General features: G+C 53.9%; 1 protein-coding gene across 2 annotated transcripts in view; it reads right to left on the bottom strand.

Annotated features, from left to right (window-relative positions):
* Positions 1 to 13,094: 13,094 nt before the first annotated feature.
* The window catches only part of LOC144120580 (uncharacterized), a 156,800-nt gene continuing 152,622 nt past the window's right edge, over positions 13,095 to 17,272 (bottom strand). For both annotated transcript variants that reach the window (XM_077653145.1, XM_077653146.1), the window contains one exon: positions 13,095 to 16,796. In XM_077653145.1, coding sequence (XP_077509271.1) covers positions 15,551 to 16,796 — 1,246 coding nt within the window. In that variant the 3' untranslated portion in view covers positions 13,095 to 15,550. The remainder of the gene's footprint in view (positions 16,797 to 17,272) is intronic.

The following is a 17,272-nucleotide window of genomic DNA, read 5'->3' as shown; positions in this document are numbered from 1 at the left end:
TGGTCTGAACGTTCCCTAGCTGAGAAGGCCACCTATAGGCGCTCCTGAAATATTTAAGAGACACATGTTTGAGCGCCAAACTATATAGACTAAACGCGTGCGTAAAGGTCACCACGAACACGTTCAATACTACAAACAGAACTTTCTTTTTCTCTTTTTGTCTTTGCTCTCTTCTCGCCAAATGTAGGGCAGCCAACCGGGCATTGACTACTTACCCTCCCTGCCTCTCCCTTCTGGTATTTTTCTCTCTAATTATTTTTGTGTCAATCTGTGTAATTTGCAATCGAAATCAATTCAAGCACTCAAAGTGCGATCCAAGCGGCTCGGTCTAGAAAGTTGAAATCGCTGCAAGCCAGCTGCATTTAGCGCGTTCCTTACCCTGTTTCTCAACGTCGAAAAGCTATAGTACTTGCTTTGAAGCGGACAATGACACCTGCGCTCGACACTCTTACTTACTGCATGGTGTATTCGCACTTTCATTGCGGAGCCGTGCCGCTCCTCGAAGCAGGTTCAACGGTCGTCTCAGTTCGGTGGGCCCGAGACAAGCGTCTCTTTCGTCGTCGCCTGGCCGCGGTACGTATCGGCGAGACGGAAAGAGGCAGCTGAAGGCGCCATTCTCTTTCTTCTAAATAAAGCCGATCATTTCATCCAGGGCTCCGCGTCTCGGCCTCTCACGGTGCCGCTCTTCTTGAGAGCCTCCAAGGCAGGTGCGGGCTGCGTCTCTGGGGGGTCCCGTTCAGCGCTGAAGGAGTCGCTTCCGTGAAGTAGTACATCTACACATATACACATACACGCGACAACACCACCACCATCTCCTACGCTTTCCACCCTCTTAAGGAATGAAAAGGGGCAGCTGTAACTTGTGCAGCGCCTCGGCGTCCTTATAATGTGCGGTACGGCATGGTATGGTACGGTACACTACGGTGCGGTACGGTATCACCGCTGGTGCTGTGTATTTTGGGCGGTTTTTAAGTGGAGTCTAAGTACATGGGGTCTAACGTCCCAAAGCTGCGCATGTCCTGTAGGAGACGCCGTAGGGGAAGGTTCCGGATCAATTTCGATCATCTGGTGTTCTTCGGCGTTTCCTGACAGCCCACGGTCGCCTTTGCGTTTCGCCTCCATCGAAACGCGGCCGGCAGTCAAGGTGGATACTCAGTCTCGTTGTAATTGAAAGGACGGAGGAGGTAAAAGGCGCGAAAGGAAACAAGCAAGCAAAGGCAATTTGCGAAATTTTCTTTGTCCAATTTTGGCAACTATCATTGTGAAAACAACACTACCAACATCATCATCATAAAACGTGACTACGCTAACTGAAGGGAAAAGGCCTGTCCCTTATCTAATTAACCCTGTCCTGTACCAGGTTCGCCCCCTTATCCCCGCAGACTTCCTGATCTCGTCCGCCCAACTAACTTTCTGCCGCCCCCTGCTACTCTCGCCTTCTCTTGGAATCCATTCCGTTACCGTTAAGGACCATCCGTTATCGTGCCCTCGAATTGCATGCCCTTCCCATGCATATTTCTTCTAACAACAACAGAACAACACTAATAACAACACTGGTCTACTGCATCTGTTGGTAGTTGTGCCCCTGGATAGTGCCCCGACTCTGCAGATGCTGAATGTGAGCGTAATATAATTACAACGATAATGATGTGTACAATGCTACAACACTGATACCACTGTATTGTCATAGCACTCGGAAATTGTAACTTCGATTTTAATTACGTCGATATATCCGCGGTTCAAAAACAAGCGCTCTTGAGCAAGTTCCAGTATAGCAGCCGAACTTGTTCCGTTGCATTTAGGCGCTGCCTGTTTCGCCCGAGTTGATGAAATGCGCACAGAAGAGTGAAAATTGGGGCGCATAGGACCACGAACGTATTTTCCATCACGCGCCCGCCGGCTTATCTGTTTGCCAGCCTGTGCACCCCAAGCGGAGTCGCCCAGATAAGAGGATGCTGTCGGCATCTGTCTGGTGAAGCTACTGTCATTGATAACGAATGGGGCCCCGTACTTTGCTCCCAGGAAGGCCCTCTCCAATGAGTGCGCGCTATCACGCCTTCTCTGGAGTCACTGGACAAGCACCGGCGTCGTCTGACAGCTTGTGAGCACACGTTCCGAAGCGTGCTGCACACGATGCAGCTCTCGCGCTTCTTCGTAGGGAGGAAGCTTTCTTTCACAGTCCAGTGTAAACGTTGCCGTATTAACCAGACTCAGTAACATACGCAGATCTCGGAGTACTGGTGAAGAGTGCGCGGAGGAACGATCAATATGCAAATATATTTCGAATTCAGGATCCGAATTGATCCCCAGTTCCGCATTGAACTTGAGTACGCTTCTCAGAGATGATGAATGTACAAGAAAAACCACATAAAAAATGGCGTCTACCTATTGCAGCTGTTGTGTGCTTTTGCGATTTGGAATTCGCAGTGATTGCTTCTCATCTTCATTTCGAGACGTGCACTCAGGGATGTTACGGCGCAGGGGGTCACATGCGCGGCTGGGAGGGCTCCGCGTAGAACGGCTCTGTTCGTGATGACGTCACAGCGATGGGTCATGTCGCCGGTGCCGTCACATGGAGCGCTTGCTCGGGTGACGTCGAGGCGACGGCCACGTGAGCGGCTGTGCTAGTGCGCTAGCGCCTATGAAAACAGCCGGAATGATCTATCAACAGTTACGCTGTAAAAAAAAAAAAATATGGCTGTCACTTATTGTGGCAAATACGTATATTACATTTATCGCGCTGGACTGCGCAGCATGGCAGATAGAGTTGTAGTCTTAATCCATTTAGCCCTGTCCAAACTAGATTTGCAATTTCAAACCCGGCAGAGTTTCTCGTTCAAGGCTGAATGAACGCACCCCTCCCACGTCGTCGCTTTCATAGCCCGTTTCGGGACGTCGACGACCCCGTTCCGGAGCCTGCTCCGAAAGGGGGGAGGCCGCTATCTCTCTATTTGTCGCTCGGCGGTACACCAGTGGTGCCGGCCCGCGACTCCGTACTTTCCTGTCGGGGCCAAGACCCAAGGGCTCCGGCTAACAACAAAGGCGAAGGGAAGCGCACCACAAATAATACGCTGCACCACACGCAGGCTGCAGGTCAAAGACAAAAGGGAGCGCGGCGCGCAAGTGAGCGAGTACAGCCATCGCAGGCGAACGAGGTGCGGCATTCCTCGGCCGGCAGAAAAGGGAAAGCCCCTTGTTGTTGTGTCGTACCAGGGTGCTATTCTCGGCGCCCGTGCGCGAGCGAGCGGTGCACACGCAACGCGCAGCAGCTGTCTCGAGACCGCGCTCCCCGGACGCAGCGACGCGACCTTCCCTCCCCATCCGCCGGGACCGCCGTCCCCCGCTCGGTGTAGCGCGCGGCAGATAATCGCGCGCGAGGGAGTTCCTATTTTGAAAAGCGCGTGCGAGCATGTTCTGTGTGTCAGTAGTTTCGTTTTCGTATTTCTTGCCTCTTTTTCAGTGATTGCTGTTCAGGGTAGTTTCTACGACGTAAGCTGCATCGGTGCTGTACGTGGTAATCGCAAAACTCCTCGTTCATCTGCAGATGGGAATCCTGACGACTGTGCCCTTTGCTGTCACGTGATCTTGTTGGGCCTATCGTATGTGTTCGTTTCTGGGAGTCCTCTAATAGCCCAAGGAAGCTCGGGGAGAGGAGCGGAATTTCAGGCTTTAATTCTCGCTCCTTCACCTTAGTCAGAGAGGTTAATAGCAGGATGCAACTAAAAAAAAAAAAACAGCAGTTGTGCGGCGAACACGGGGCCGAGGTCCATCATGCACGCGGGCTCTACCTTATGGCTCTACCCAGTAGCATTCGGCTATTCCGCGTGTTTGTTCGGAATGCTGTTTGAATCTTTTGTCCACTGTGCGTTCATGGTGGTGTCAGAGGCCGCTGTTATAATCGCGGTGAAACGGCCAGCAGCGCTTCCGGAGAGTATCGGCAGCTTATAGAAGAGCCAACACCGCTGTTTGTTTGGCTGATGCATCTGACTCGACTGCCGGCTACGCTTTTCTTGGTGGCTCTGACGGCTTGTGTTTGGTTGTTCGGTCGTGTCTTGCGATGGGATATCACAACTATACGGCAAGTTTCAAACTGCTTGTCAGCGCCTTATCACGGCGCGGAGCGGCGAAGCCAGCGAGATTAACCGCGTGCGCACAAGTTTGCCCATAGACGACAATCGTTGTGTCGGCAAACTTGTGCTCACGTGGCTATTCTCGCTGGCTTCGCAGCTCCGCGCCGTGATAAGGCGCCGGCAAGCAGTTTGGTCGACGCTCGCGCGGTACTGTTAAAGATTTGTGTGGTGTGACAATTGATTTATTGATTCGGGCTTACGTAATCCGGAACTACCGAACAATTGGCTGGGCCGCAAGCGATGACGCCGTTTTAGCGTCTTATTCAGCTCATGCATGCACCTTCATGCCATCCCGGAAGGGGGGGCTGATTTTCATTTAGAGTGAACTTTTTTTTCGGGGGGGGGGCGGCCAGCGTCGGGTGCGGGGTCCGGGTGCTGACGTATACGCAGCAACATACACTGTACCTATATTGCGCGTTATGACCTTTGTGGAGTTAATTTTAAGTCGCGCTCGCGAAATCCCCGCGTAATTTGCGCACCCCGTTCTTGGAGCCCTAATTTCTGAAAAAGTGCGCAAATTATGCGCGCAAATGTGGTACTCCGCTGACCAGTCGCAACAATAAATGAAATCAACTTTTTGATGTTTACTATATCAAACAAGTCAGAGGCATCAAAATTCTTGGCATTATAATTTGTGGGAAGCCTGCTAGATTCCCGCCGTGGCGTCTGCGCGGCATCCCGCGTCGCTCTCTTTCCCTTTCTCCCGCCTCCGGCGGCGGAGAGACGGCTGGTGGCTAATCGCTGTCATTCGGCCGCAGCTCCGCCCCCGGCTTCCCAAGGGCCTTTGCCATTGGTGACTTTTGGCGGGAATTCGGGACCCGTTTGGGGTGGTCGCGCGACCTTCCGAGCGGGGCCCAGAGAGGGAGACCCCTCCGAGACAGCGTAAGGTGCGTACGTTACTGTTCGTCCGGGCCGGCCTCTGCCGTTCGGACCAGTTCATACCCGAGCTCGCCAGCGTGGGTCCTCGATCCGCCGCGGCTCGAGCCTGTCCAGGGGTCCAACGACCTCTGACAGGCGCACCTTGCGTTGACTGCCCACTCTCTCTCGCAAACGGCCCATCGGCCGACACGAGAGAGATCACAGCACTGCCGCGGGGACAATCTCCTGCAGCGGCGTGCTAGCGGCGCGCATTTCTCTTGTTGCCCCGAGCGCGCACCGGAGCCTTGCTCTGAGCGCGCCCCGGGACGGGGTGACTGTTAAGTGTGTGTATGTACCGCTGGAGGACGGCGTCAATAAACGTCTCCTTTGTGAACTTGGAGGCCTGTTTCTTGCGGCGAGCCGCTCTCCTCTCTTCAGAGGTTGAACGCCGCCGCAGCGGTGCCCCAGGGTGCGTGTGGTGACGGCTGATCGGGGCCCTTGGCTCGCGCGAAGCTCGAACCCGCGGTGGGTAGTGGCCTGTGCCTACTAAGAAACCCACAACTGGCGCCCAACGTGCTAAGTCACTGGCTCTTAGCCTTTGATAGCACATTTGCCGAGCAGGTCGCCTTGACGATCACGCTTGCGCACCATGCCTGCCACCCCCATCGGGGCACTCGGCAGCTACGTGTCGGCTCCCTTAGGAGTCGAAGCGTCCTTTGATCCGTTGGCGGCTGTTCCTTCGAATAGCCAAACACCGTGGTTGGCCGCGGCCCCCATTGGGGCATACGGCGCTACAACCCCCAACGTCGATCACGCAGCTCCCATTGGAGCTGTATCGGGAGCACCCTGCGGTGCACCCGTCAATCACATGCCTCCGCTGTGCGTGCTTTGCGCCCCGTGCGAAAGCGGTGCGTGCGACGCTGCCGCAACCGGCCGTCCTGCACAGCAGCAGCCGTGCCCCGCGAGCGGTCAATTCTGCTCTGGGAACGGTGAGGCGCTGGCCCGGCTCCCTGGGGAAACCGCGCCGCTCATCGAACTGGGCGCCTTGCCTCCTGCGTTCGTGCAGCCCGCCCAAGCCTCCTCTGAGGCCGGAGCGCAGTCGCTGCCCAAATAGCGCGGACCCGAGTTCAGTTGCTAGGGTTCACGCTGGGCGAGGGCTCCATTGAGCCCGATGCGGACAAACTCCGAGCCATACTCGAGTTTCCCGTGCCCAAGGACGTACGCGGCCTCCGCCGTTTTCTGGGAATGGCCAATTTCTATCGGTCGTTCATCCCGTCCTGTGCCCGCGTGCAGGCACCCTTGACCAAGCTCTTGGGAAAGACTGCCGCGTGGCGATGGGGGGCCGAGCAAGAGCGATCCTTTCGCCTCCTGTCTAGTGCCATTGCCGAGACAGCGCAGCTCAGGCTACCCGAGCTGACCAGACAGTTCGTAGTCCAGACTGACGCGAGCGATCTGGGTTTAGGAGCAGTTCTCCTACAGGATTTCGATGGCGTGCTGCAGCCGCTGGCCTTTGCCAGCCGCTCCTTGCTGCCCTCGGAGAGGAATTATTCCGTGACCGAGAAGGAGTGCCTCGCCATCGTGTTTGCACTGCGTAAATTCGACGTCTACCTTGACGGAACGCAATTCGTGGTGCCGACAGACCACAGTGCGCTCAGTTGGCTGATGCGGCTCCGCGAGCCTGCGGGTCGGCTGGCGCGCTGGGCTCTCCTGATACAGCATTACGACTTTTCGGTGCAGTATCGAAAGGGGAGCACGAACGTGGTAGCTGACGCGCTACCCCGTGCCCCACTCGCCAGCGGCGCCTTGACGCCAGCAGGCGGAGCGGGCGAAAAGCGGACGAGCCGCCGGGCGGCAAGGAGGGGGAGCCCGCAAACGGGCTAACCCATTCCGCTAACCAGGCAAGCAGCGCTTCGCAAAGCGGGCGAGAGGCAAAGCTCCGCGTGAGCGCCTCGGAGACGCCGTCGCGAGCGGAAATTTTGGCTGCAAACCTGAAGGGGGACGAGACCAGGCCCCCCTCTGGGGTAACAGGAATCGTCTTCAGCCGGAAAGAGCTGCTGAAAGCCCAGCAAAATGACCCCATGTGTCGCGAGATGAGCGACGGTCTCAGGGAGACGGAGCGCCGGGACGCTACTTGTATTGTAGCGGGCGCAGGGGGTGAAAGCCAGCGTGTGTCGCGGCGAGCCCCGGGGGATTCATATTTGCTGGGCCATGACGGGCTCGTGCTGAAATACATAGCCACCGATGATGAGTCCATTGACCCGTTCAAGGTGGTTATCCCCCAAAGTCTGAGAGGCGCACTGTTGCGATTTTCTCATGACGAACCACTGGCCGGTCACCTGAGTGGCTCCAAAGTTTTTGCAAAACTGAGTCAATCGGTGACGTGGCCCGGCATGAAGCGTGACATTTTCCGCTATTGCCGTTCCTGCCATGTCTGTCAAGCGGTGAAGTCAAGGGGCGGCAAGCCGCCCGGAATGATGAAACCAATTGACAGTGTGCGTCCGTGGCAGGTGGCCACCTGCGATCTGATGGGGCCTTTCCCCAGGAGTAAGCAGCGCAAAGGCACAACTGGTGCTGCGGAACGCAACCGTACCGAGCACCGGTACAATCTGAGGCGACGGTCACCGATGTGATTGATGCCGGATGGCGGACTCTTCCGCAACCGAAGGCACGCAGCCTCAGCTAGCTGGCGAGCTTTCTCGTCGGGCCCTACCCCAGGTGAAGCACGGCGCTCTCTTTTTTGTTTTGTTTTCCGCATGCTCAGTTCCAGCCTTGTGCAGTTATTTAGTCGTTTGTTTGTTTTAGTCAGTCTGTAGCATGTTTTTGTTTCCAGTTTATTCGTTGTTTCTCCTAACGTTCCGAGATCTGTACATATGTAATATACGTTTGCGTTGGCGTTCAGTTTTTTTAAACCAGACTTGTACATATGTAAAGTTCAGCCTACTCGCGATTGCACTTTTCTTGTAGTGCAGAGATGGCCTTTTTTGTACAGCGCGCCTTGTTTTCATTTATGTTCTGACCCCACGGGTGCGGCCTGCCTCGCGAACACGGGACCGGCTGGTTCGCGGAGGGGTCGGCGAAAGTCTCCCCTTCCGGCTGGGGAGTGGGTTGCTCGTTAAGGAGCGAGTGTCTCGCGGCATGGTCTTTGTGTGGCTATGGGGAGCGTGAAGAGTGCGTCTGAAGAGTGACCTTTGACCCCTGCCACGGCGCCTCGGAACGATTCCGACAAGCGGGTCGTTGTGACTGAGGAATGTCCGCTTCTGTGCCGGTGCGTGCCTGGGATGACGTGCGTGCTCCCAAGATCAAAGGCAACGCCGAGAGGGGGGCAGGAAGGACAGCACCGAAGGTCGCTGTAGTCTCTGACGTCGAGCTTGCGGCGCTGTGCCGCCGGCGGGCGGAGGCCAGCCCGGCGTTCGCCGCGCTGTTGGCGCCCGGAGTGCCGGCGCCTAGCGGCGGCCAGGCAAGTGGTCCACCGGGATCGGAAGCTCCAGGAGAGGAGGTGTCGGGCTGCGGGTCCTCTTCGGGATCGTCGAGCGTCGTCGACCTCCTCATGCTCAACTTTGACGACCTTGTGGAGGACAAGGGACCGCCGTCGATAAATCGTCCACCAGGACCCTGAAGGCAGCAAAAGCGTGAGTTGGCCGCCGACAGGCCCAATGGGCCGCGCCATCGAACATTATGAGGCTGCAGGCCACCTGTAAGCTGGCCTTGTGTACAGTGTACAGTGTAGATAGTTTTGTCTCCTTGGAACGTATGCAAGTGTTGTTTGTTTTCTGTTCTTGTTTGTTTGTCTTTTGAGTTTATGGCTGGAACTGAAGTGTGGTAGTTTTATATGGATTATTTTTTTTATTTTTTTTTATTTTGCCGCACGCTTTCGCCGATGGGTAGGAGGGCATTTAAGGAGAGGAGGATGTGGGAAGCCTGCTAGATTCCCGCCGTGGCGTCTGCGCGGCATCCCGCGTCGCTCTCTTTCCCTTTCTCCCGCCTCGGGCGGCGGAGAGACGGCTGGTGGCTAATCGCTGTCATTCGGCCGCAGCTCCGCCCCCGGATTCCCAAGGGCCTTTGCCATTGGTGACTTTTGGCGGGAATTCGGGACCCGTTTGGGGTGGTCGCGCGACCTTCCGAGCGGGGCCCAGAGAGAGACCCCTCCGAGACAGCGTAAGGTGCGTACGTTACTGTTCGTCCGGGCCGGCCTCTGCCGTTCGGACGAGTTCATACTCGAGCTCGCCTGCGTGGGTCCTCGATCCACCGCGGCTCGAGCCTGTCCAGGGGTCCAACGACCTCTGACAGGCGCACCTTGCGTTGACTGCCCACTCTCTCTCGCAAACGGCCCAACGGCCGACACGAGAGAGATCACAGCACTGCCGCGGGGACAATCTCCTGCAGCGGCGTGCTAGCGGCGCGCATTTCTCTTGTTGCCCCGAGCGCGCACCGGAGCCTTGCTCTGAGCGCGCCCCGGGACGGGGTGACTGTTGAGTGTGTGTATGTACCGCTGGAGGACGGCGTCAATAAACGTCTCCTTTGTGAACTTGGAGGCCTGTTTCTTGCGGCGAGCCGCTCTCCTCTCTTCAGAGGTTGAACGCCGCCGCAGCGGTGCCCCAGGGTGCGTGTGGTGACGGCTGATCGGGGCCCTTGGCTCGCGCGAAGCTCGAACCCGCGGTGGGTAGTGGCCTGTGCCTACTAAGAAACCCACAAATTTCGTCTGGTGATCAGCCCCTTGTTGATGTAACAAAAAAAGGTCTGACGACGGTCTAGTAGTCGTCACGGAAGATTTCTATTCGGTGGTCTTGAGTGTGGGCGCAGCTTGACTGCAGGCTTAAGTTGTGTCCGACTATAGAAGTCTGAGAGTTTCTATTTATTTCCTGGAGCAACCTGACAAAACGAAGGACGAAGGATGGCAGGGCAGGCGGTGCTGTTTGCTAGTGCCTAGTATTTCAAACCTTTCGCCCGGGAATGTTCGCCAGTGCATTTATACTTAGTTGTTTACCAACGGTACTCACAACTATGACGCACAAATGACAGGGTTATGATGCTGCGGTACGGACATCCTCTGCGCCAAGTGAGTAGCGGAAAAGAACTGCACTTTGCATCCCCGTTGATATGCACTTCATTGTTACAGAAAAGCAAGTGAAATACGTTAACTTCCGCAAGTCATCTTTCACCGTGGTCACTTTGTTTTGGACACTTTCAAGGAACAGACTTGCTCGCAAGCCTGCATCTAAGTCATTGAGTTTTATTAGTAATGTGTCGTTTCGTTCCTTGCTTTGATACAACTATAGATACGTGTGCGGAGGTATGCTTCTTATCGCTTTTTAACCTTTTCTGCGAACCGCGTGCCCGCGAGAGCAAAAGCGCGCCACGAACAGCTGTTGCTCCTTGTCAATTAGCGCGCGCGCTCTGACCGGTGATGGATGGCTTCACCACCCACTCGTTCGCTTTTTCTTGATTTTCTTTCTTTCGCTCTTAATCGTTAGCAGACGCCTGCGCTGCATGTGGACGACATACGCGTTGGGAGGCACATCGTCAGTAATGGTAGCGCAAGTGCCAGGAAGGAAGTGTAATGTATTACTTGCAACCGCAGCGCCTGCAACCGCGCTTCATTGGCTCTCCAAGAAGCCAGCTTTTGTTGAGGTGCCACGTTTTACCACCCTGATCCCCAGTATTTCAAGCAATGACTCATACTTCTTTACTTACTTAAAGAAAACTCGGCATTTATTAGAAACTATTGGAGAAAACATCACACAATATCACCACTCTGATCCCCAGTATTTCAAGCAATGACTCCTACTTCTTTACTTACTTAAAGAAAACTCAGCATTTATTAGAAACTATTGGAGAAAATATCACAAAATATTTAGACTCACCTCACCAGTAGCTAGATAGTTTCAATCGTAGGTAATCTTAGCAAAACAAAAATACTGAAAACATTTGGCCTGGAGTTGTACGGCTCGATCGTATAGTAGGAATGCACGTGACGTCACGGGCACCATTTTGCTGTAGAGGACTTAGCTTCAGTGGTACAGAAGTTGTAGTATTTGACGTAAGCCGATTTCACAGCGCGTGGCCTTCTGCCGTGCTCCATGTACAACAAAATGACGGCCACTGTGACGTCGTTGAGTATAATGCGGTGACTGCAAAATGGGAGGAATGTCCAAATAGTTGTGCAAATTAGGACGGCTTCCTGCCTTTTGTCATTTTCCCCTGGTCGCACAATATGAGCAACGACGTGACTGTTGATTGTGTGATGGGTGCCGCTGGATGAAAGGAAGTCAAGGAACTCGGGGCTTTTCAGGTCGTGCCTGTCCGTGATTGCAGTGCCAACGACCTCGGGTTCCAAATACTACCTCCTCGACTCCGCCGCAGCGCGGGGTTCCTACATGGGGCCCCAGCCCCCTCTCCGCACCCGTCTTCGTGCGGAGCCATCGTGCCCGTTCATCTCGGTGCCGCGGCTGCCGGGACATGCGGAGCCGCTGGCGGATTCTCCGCCGCACTGAGATTCCCGAGTCTTGCCGCACGAAGTGTCAGCGTAGCGTAGTACAGTGGGTTCGGCTCTTTCAAATACTTGTGATGATGATGATGATGATGATTACGAATTTTTATGGCGCATGGGCATCTGTGGCCAAAGAGCACCATGGCACAAGATATTTTTTCCTTCTACGAAAGGTGTGGTCAAATATCCATTTCCCAAGCATTTCACCCTAAAGAAGGCGAGCACCATGCCAGGGGAGACCTTGCACCCATTGCATCACCGGCTAGCACCCGGTGGCACTGGGGATCGAAACCCGCACCTCCTGCATGCGAAGAGGATTCTTAAAACGACCAGGCCACCGCTTCGGTACACAAATACTTGTAATCCCTGCACTAAACTTATGCCGGATGTAAAACAGTTGACTACTGTATTTCGAGCTGGTAACCGCAATGGTTTCAGTCAGAGATTTATGTCGAATACGATTATGTTAACAGCAGTTCGCCGGCACGCATAGAAGACGCGTTTCTAAGTCTTAGGAAGAACCCATCTAACGTCGCTCATGCAATAAGAGTATGGGCACTTTTCTCGGAGACGAACGCCGATGTCACAGTACATTTCTTTATAAAGACATTACATTTTTTCTCGAAGAGTGAAGCGCGGCAAATATTGCAAACATTGTTGCACGTCGTGTCATAAGTACTGTACCCAGTCTCCCAGATCAAAGCGCCCTCATGCGCGACCCCGTGGAATTTTAATTGTGTTACTATAAGCATGTTTTAGCGCTTTAGGTATACGTTTGTCCTCAATCTATAGGTCTAGACATTTCAATCGTACTTGAAGTCAGCGCAGTTATACCACTAGCGCTGAGTTTTATTTATCCCACGCCAGTCATACAGTGCTCCGAACTAGAGTACGAAATACACAAAGCGTCCGCTTCGGGAATGCGCTGGCGAAACTCACGAGCGTCAGTGACTAGCTACAGCCACGCGTGACACTTACCTGCGACAGAGGATCTCCAAGGCAACTGACTACGGGGCTTACACTGTCATTTGACGAGTTCGAGATCCACGTTCCAGAAAAGTTCCAGAAAAGCGAACGATGACCCAACGCGCTTCGCAGAGCGTCATTCGCGCTCTGCGTTTTTAGGTCGTAGCCTCGTGGTAGAGCACCCGCCTCGGCTTTGGGAGGTGGTGGGTTCGACTGCCGCTGCAGGCCGGTTACACACCGGTTTCCTCAAAATGCGTACAACCTATGTCCCGGCCTGGTGTTTGGCCTGCTAGGAGTTAAATGGCCTGGCAAAGGAGCCTGCGCCTTCGAATCCCGCCACTGTGGTCTTGAAAGAGACGCATCGAAATATGCTGCTGTGTAAAACTGCTGCCGACCGCAACCTCAGAAGACAAACACTGCATGCAATGATAAGATCTAAAAGTAAGAAGGAAGGCCCTCGGCACTTTCCAATGGTCCATGGCAGCGTCGTAGCAACGATAACATTTCAGGGCCGAAGGACTGCCCGCTGTCGCACGTTACATGACGTGACGTGGCTCCAGCTGTGCTGACGTTCTGCTTTTTTAACTGCCTGCCTGGCTGGAAGCAGCGGGGGACAAGCAAAAGTGAGTGTGACACACAACAAACTTTTTTTTGGTTAAAAACAGAACTTTTATTTACAAAATTTTAGCTGAGGTATAGGCAACGACAAAGCATACCGACAACAACGACCAAGTTGACAGTACAAATAAAAAAGAGAACACTTTGTTATATCGTTTTGATGGTGTGCTTGACCGCAGCTTGCAAAGTGTGCCAGCGGCTTCTCGCGCTAAGTAACAGTGTAGCTCTTGAAAAAGCGCGCCTGCGCTTCGTCCCGCTTCTGGCACCGGACGTTCGCCGGTATTATTATTATATACAAACGACTGCTGCCTAATTCGCGCTCATATGTTCGAAAGAGCGCATCAGCCTGAGCTATATATCTTCCCTTCCTCCTTTACGCGAGCACCGCCAACTCGGTCTACAAACAAGCCACCAGGAAGGAACCAGGCAAGGTGAAATCGGCAACAGCCGCCTAATCCTGGGGCACTTGCGTGTTCATGCGTTCCTATAAGCAGCCGCTTTTTCTACAGCGCATTCGTTTAGTGTAGATTCTGTTCACCGCTGTGTGCGTGTTTGTGCTGTTTACTAAGTTTTTTACCTCTTGTCCTGTCTTGTTTGGTGTTTCGTGCTGCAAGTGCTATCAAATAGTTTTTTTTTGTCTTATTTTTTCCCTATCTCCTACCCTTTTTTTTTTTCAACGGACGCATATTGTGCCTGTAGTTGTTAGAGTACAGGGCCGATTTTTTTCTAATTTAGTTGCACCTGTCCTTCACTAATAATAATAATAATAATATTAGTGATAGTTACAGGTGTGCGAGGCTGCGGGCCCAGAATTAAAAGCCCAGAGCCCGAGACTACAATCTTTAGTCTGAAAAAAGTGCGACTTCATGTCCATTGTTTATGCATTCCGTGGAAACAAACTCTATACAACAAGTAAAATGTCATGAGCTAGACGCACGTGCCTGCAATTTCTACGGACACGTATGCGAACTGCTGACCCGTGGGAAAACATGACGCTACACATATAACAGCTATAGTGGTAGAAAGCCTCGATTCCGGGCCTTACTTGTGACCCGCCTTATTCGCTCTACGATCTCCCTACGTCTCCACATTGAGAAGTAATTGGCGTTAATCTCCTTCCCCATAGTTTGAACTACTGTTGTAAATAGACGTTTTTCTCTGCAGTAAACCGGCCCATCACAGCCAACAATCGCGGAAGCCTGGAACTGCAGCGGTGGTTGGTAGCAAGAAACAAACATCGTGCGTCTATGTTCTCTCTGCGGACTAGAAGGGCGAGAAACGGACGTAGTGGTAGATGCATGCATGGCGCGTTGTGAGCGGCGGTGCCCTGGTCAATATCGTGCCTGTCGTAGCACAGTGATAAAAAGCAGAAGCTGCTCATGAACACAGACAAAAAAAAAAGAAAGAACTTAGCTCATATCTGTTTTCGCCTCAGCGGGAACAAAATAAAGTAATATGCACAAGCTCTCGTCAACTGTCTTTCCACAGTAATCATGCATGGCACTCGTCCCAAACAAAATAAAAGCAGCGCATTATGAATCAAGCCCCGCGTCGCCCGCTCGGGGGACACGTTTGGGCCCAAACTCGCATCAGTGGGCAAACAAAGCTAAAGAATGCTCAGGTCTTACTCGCAAGCTTCTATTAAATGCCATATACATGTAACCAAGCTCCTTCAAACTTCCTTCCAGCGCAATATTCTACCTCATATTTGATTCGCTGCCTTAAACTTACTGCTGCGAAAGTACTTACGCAACATGGTCACGAAGTCGCAAAACTCGCGCCAAGTAAAATAGATAAGGAAAATATATCTACATTGTTACTTTCGTGCATGTCGTGGATTTAAACCTTCTGAGCTCATTCCTATGACGCGCGGTGACGCTTTGCACGAAGTCTACAGCTGTGAGGGCCTTCGTCCGATTCCAAGATCGCTTTTCTCAGCAGTTTTGACGACTTCTGCCGAGTTTATGAAATTAGCGCTTCAGATCTGCACTGGTACTGGTAAGTTCGAGTCGTGCTTCGAGTAATGCTTAACGTTTAGTTGAGACAAACCATGTCTGCATGAAGGAACCCTTCTGCTCGAAACCGTGACGTCTGCTGAACGCAACAAGTGGATCGCTTGCTAGTATAGTTGCATTAACTAGCCGCGGATGAAGATGTCTCACGCGTTACGTGATAAAGTTGTTACATGATGCAGAGCTCAAGCCAAGTTGACACTTTCGGGACATGCTCTCAGACGACAGGACCCTCATGCGCTTGTGAAGCATCGATCGCCTCCAGGAAGGAGCGGTCGCGTACAGTGTTCAACAAACTTTCCTCTTGTCAGGAGAAAAGACAAAAACGCGCTGTCCTGCGTGTGTGTGTGTGAGCGAGCGAGTCGCGTTGGCAACTAACTCCTCTTCGGAGCTGCCTGACCCTAGGCACTGCACCGACTCTCGGTAGCGTCAGGGGGCGGACAGTACTGCGTGCACAGTTGTTAACAAAGGGAGCGACGCTAGTCCCTCTCGTAGTAAGTAGCCATGGGAATCTTGGACCCCCTCCTCCTGCAAGGCGGGCTGCAGAAGCTGTCCGGAGAGGTGGGTGCCGTGTGGGAGGTCTTGGCGCTCCCGTCCGCTTCACACTCGCCCTTGTCCAGTCGCGAGCGGTACTGGTTGACGAAGAACTCCATCCGCTTCAGGATCTTGTCGTCGGAGTCGAGGTCCTTCTCGCGCAGGAACTCCTGCAAGAGCGGGGATATCACGTTGGGCCTCTGAGACTTTGTCGGGCTCGAACCGACCGCGCTCCTCTTGGAACCCGGCTCCGTGAAGAGGTCGGGCGTGAGGGCGGGTCTTGAACTGCGTTGCCGGAACGCCCATGTCTTGTTAGCGCCCGTCGTCGCGCCGTCGGCCCCTCCGCGCGGGGTCCGGACAGCGGGCGGGCTCCTCCACGAGCAACGGCCGGGAACGCCCCGGGTGAGGAACGCCTTGTCCGCCGCCATGCTCCCTTCGCTGCTGTGCGACCTGGAGCGTGGCAGCGTCGCCAGCCCCGCGTCGACCGAACGACGTCTCGCGTTGGGGTTTGGAGGTGTGGACGACTGGCGGACCCGTCCGTTGGCGGTTGGCTGCAGGTGTTGTTGCTGGTGCTGTTGGGCCGGATGATGATGGGGAGATGGGGATGTTGATCCGTTTGTGGTGAGGTTCTCGGTGCTAGCGGCGCGGGGCGGTGCGGCGAGGTAGGGGATCCTGGACTTGGCGGCTGCAGTCGGCGGTGGAGTCTGTCTGGCACTGCCACTCGTCGAATGCCTGGGAGACGAAGTTCCGTTCGTCTTGGCGGGAGACGCGGAGGGCGAAGCGGACGACGACGCGCCACCGCAGCTTTCGTCCGCGGACGCCGCCGCACTGTCGAGGTCGTGGTTCCGCAGCCCCGAGTCGGGTCTTTCGGGAGTGGACATCTTCCAGGAGGTCGGACTGCCTCCGCCGAACTCTCCGGGCTGGGGTGTGACGCTTCCGGTCTTGGCGATCTTGCGCGGCGAGCACTTTCGCGATCCGGGGGTCTTGGCGAACTCCCCTTCCGAGGTCTCGCTGCTGCTGTCGGCGGGCGCTCCGCAGCCGCCGCTGGAACTGGTCGAGTCGTCGCTGCAGTGGGATATCCTCGAGGGCGTCAGGTCTCGGTCGTGGTCGGTAAGCGAGTTGTTGTGCGGCAGGCCTCGATGCGACATCAGCGGGGACGTGCTCCCGTAAGGATAGCTCGGTGCGGGAGGTCTGCGGGAGAAAATAGTTTTCCCGATTACTTTCACGCGGCAGAAGCGTGCACAAAACCGGCTGAAAACTCGCCTGTAGTCATATTAGATTTCCTTTTTTTAATAAAGAGTGGAGTGAACTGATCGCGCTCACGGGAACACGGAAGAGACGGAAGGATTGTTTTCTGCAGGGTATCAGTGGTCTACATCGACATTTAGAACTGATGCAGCTAATCCGCAGTGAAAGGAAATGTGAAAGAAGACGAAGCGATCTTTAACACGCTAGACGATAGCATGAAACGCAGAACTAAGGCAGATTTGGTCTACTGCTTTTAAATGCTGCATAGCTAAGGTTTTGCCGTAAGCGTGTCCTGATATATTAAAAAAAGACATTTAAGAAATATTAACAACATTATTGCTCTGCAAAAGGTCCCTCTACTCGCCTGAACTATTACAGCAACAGCAGTACTTGCCATTATGATAATGACATTTAAGTGA

This window comes from Amblyomma americanum, chromosome 2 (genome assembly GCF_052857255.1).
Source record: "Amblyomma americanum isolate KBUSLIRL-KWMA chromosome 2, ASM5285725v1, whole genome shotgun sequence".
NCBI classification, from domain to species: Eukaryota; Metazoa; Arthropoda; class Arachnida; order Ixodida; family Ixodidae; genus Amblyomma; species Amblyomma americanum.
This window is presented reverse-complemented; position numbering and strand designations above follow the sequence as displayed.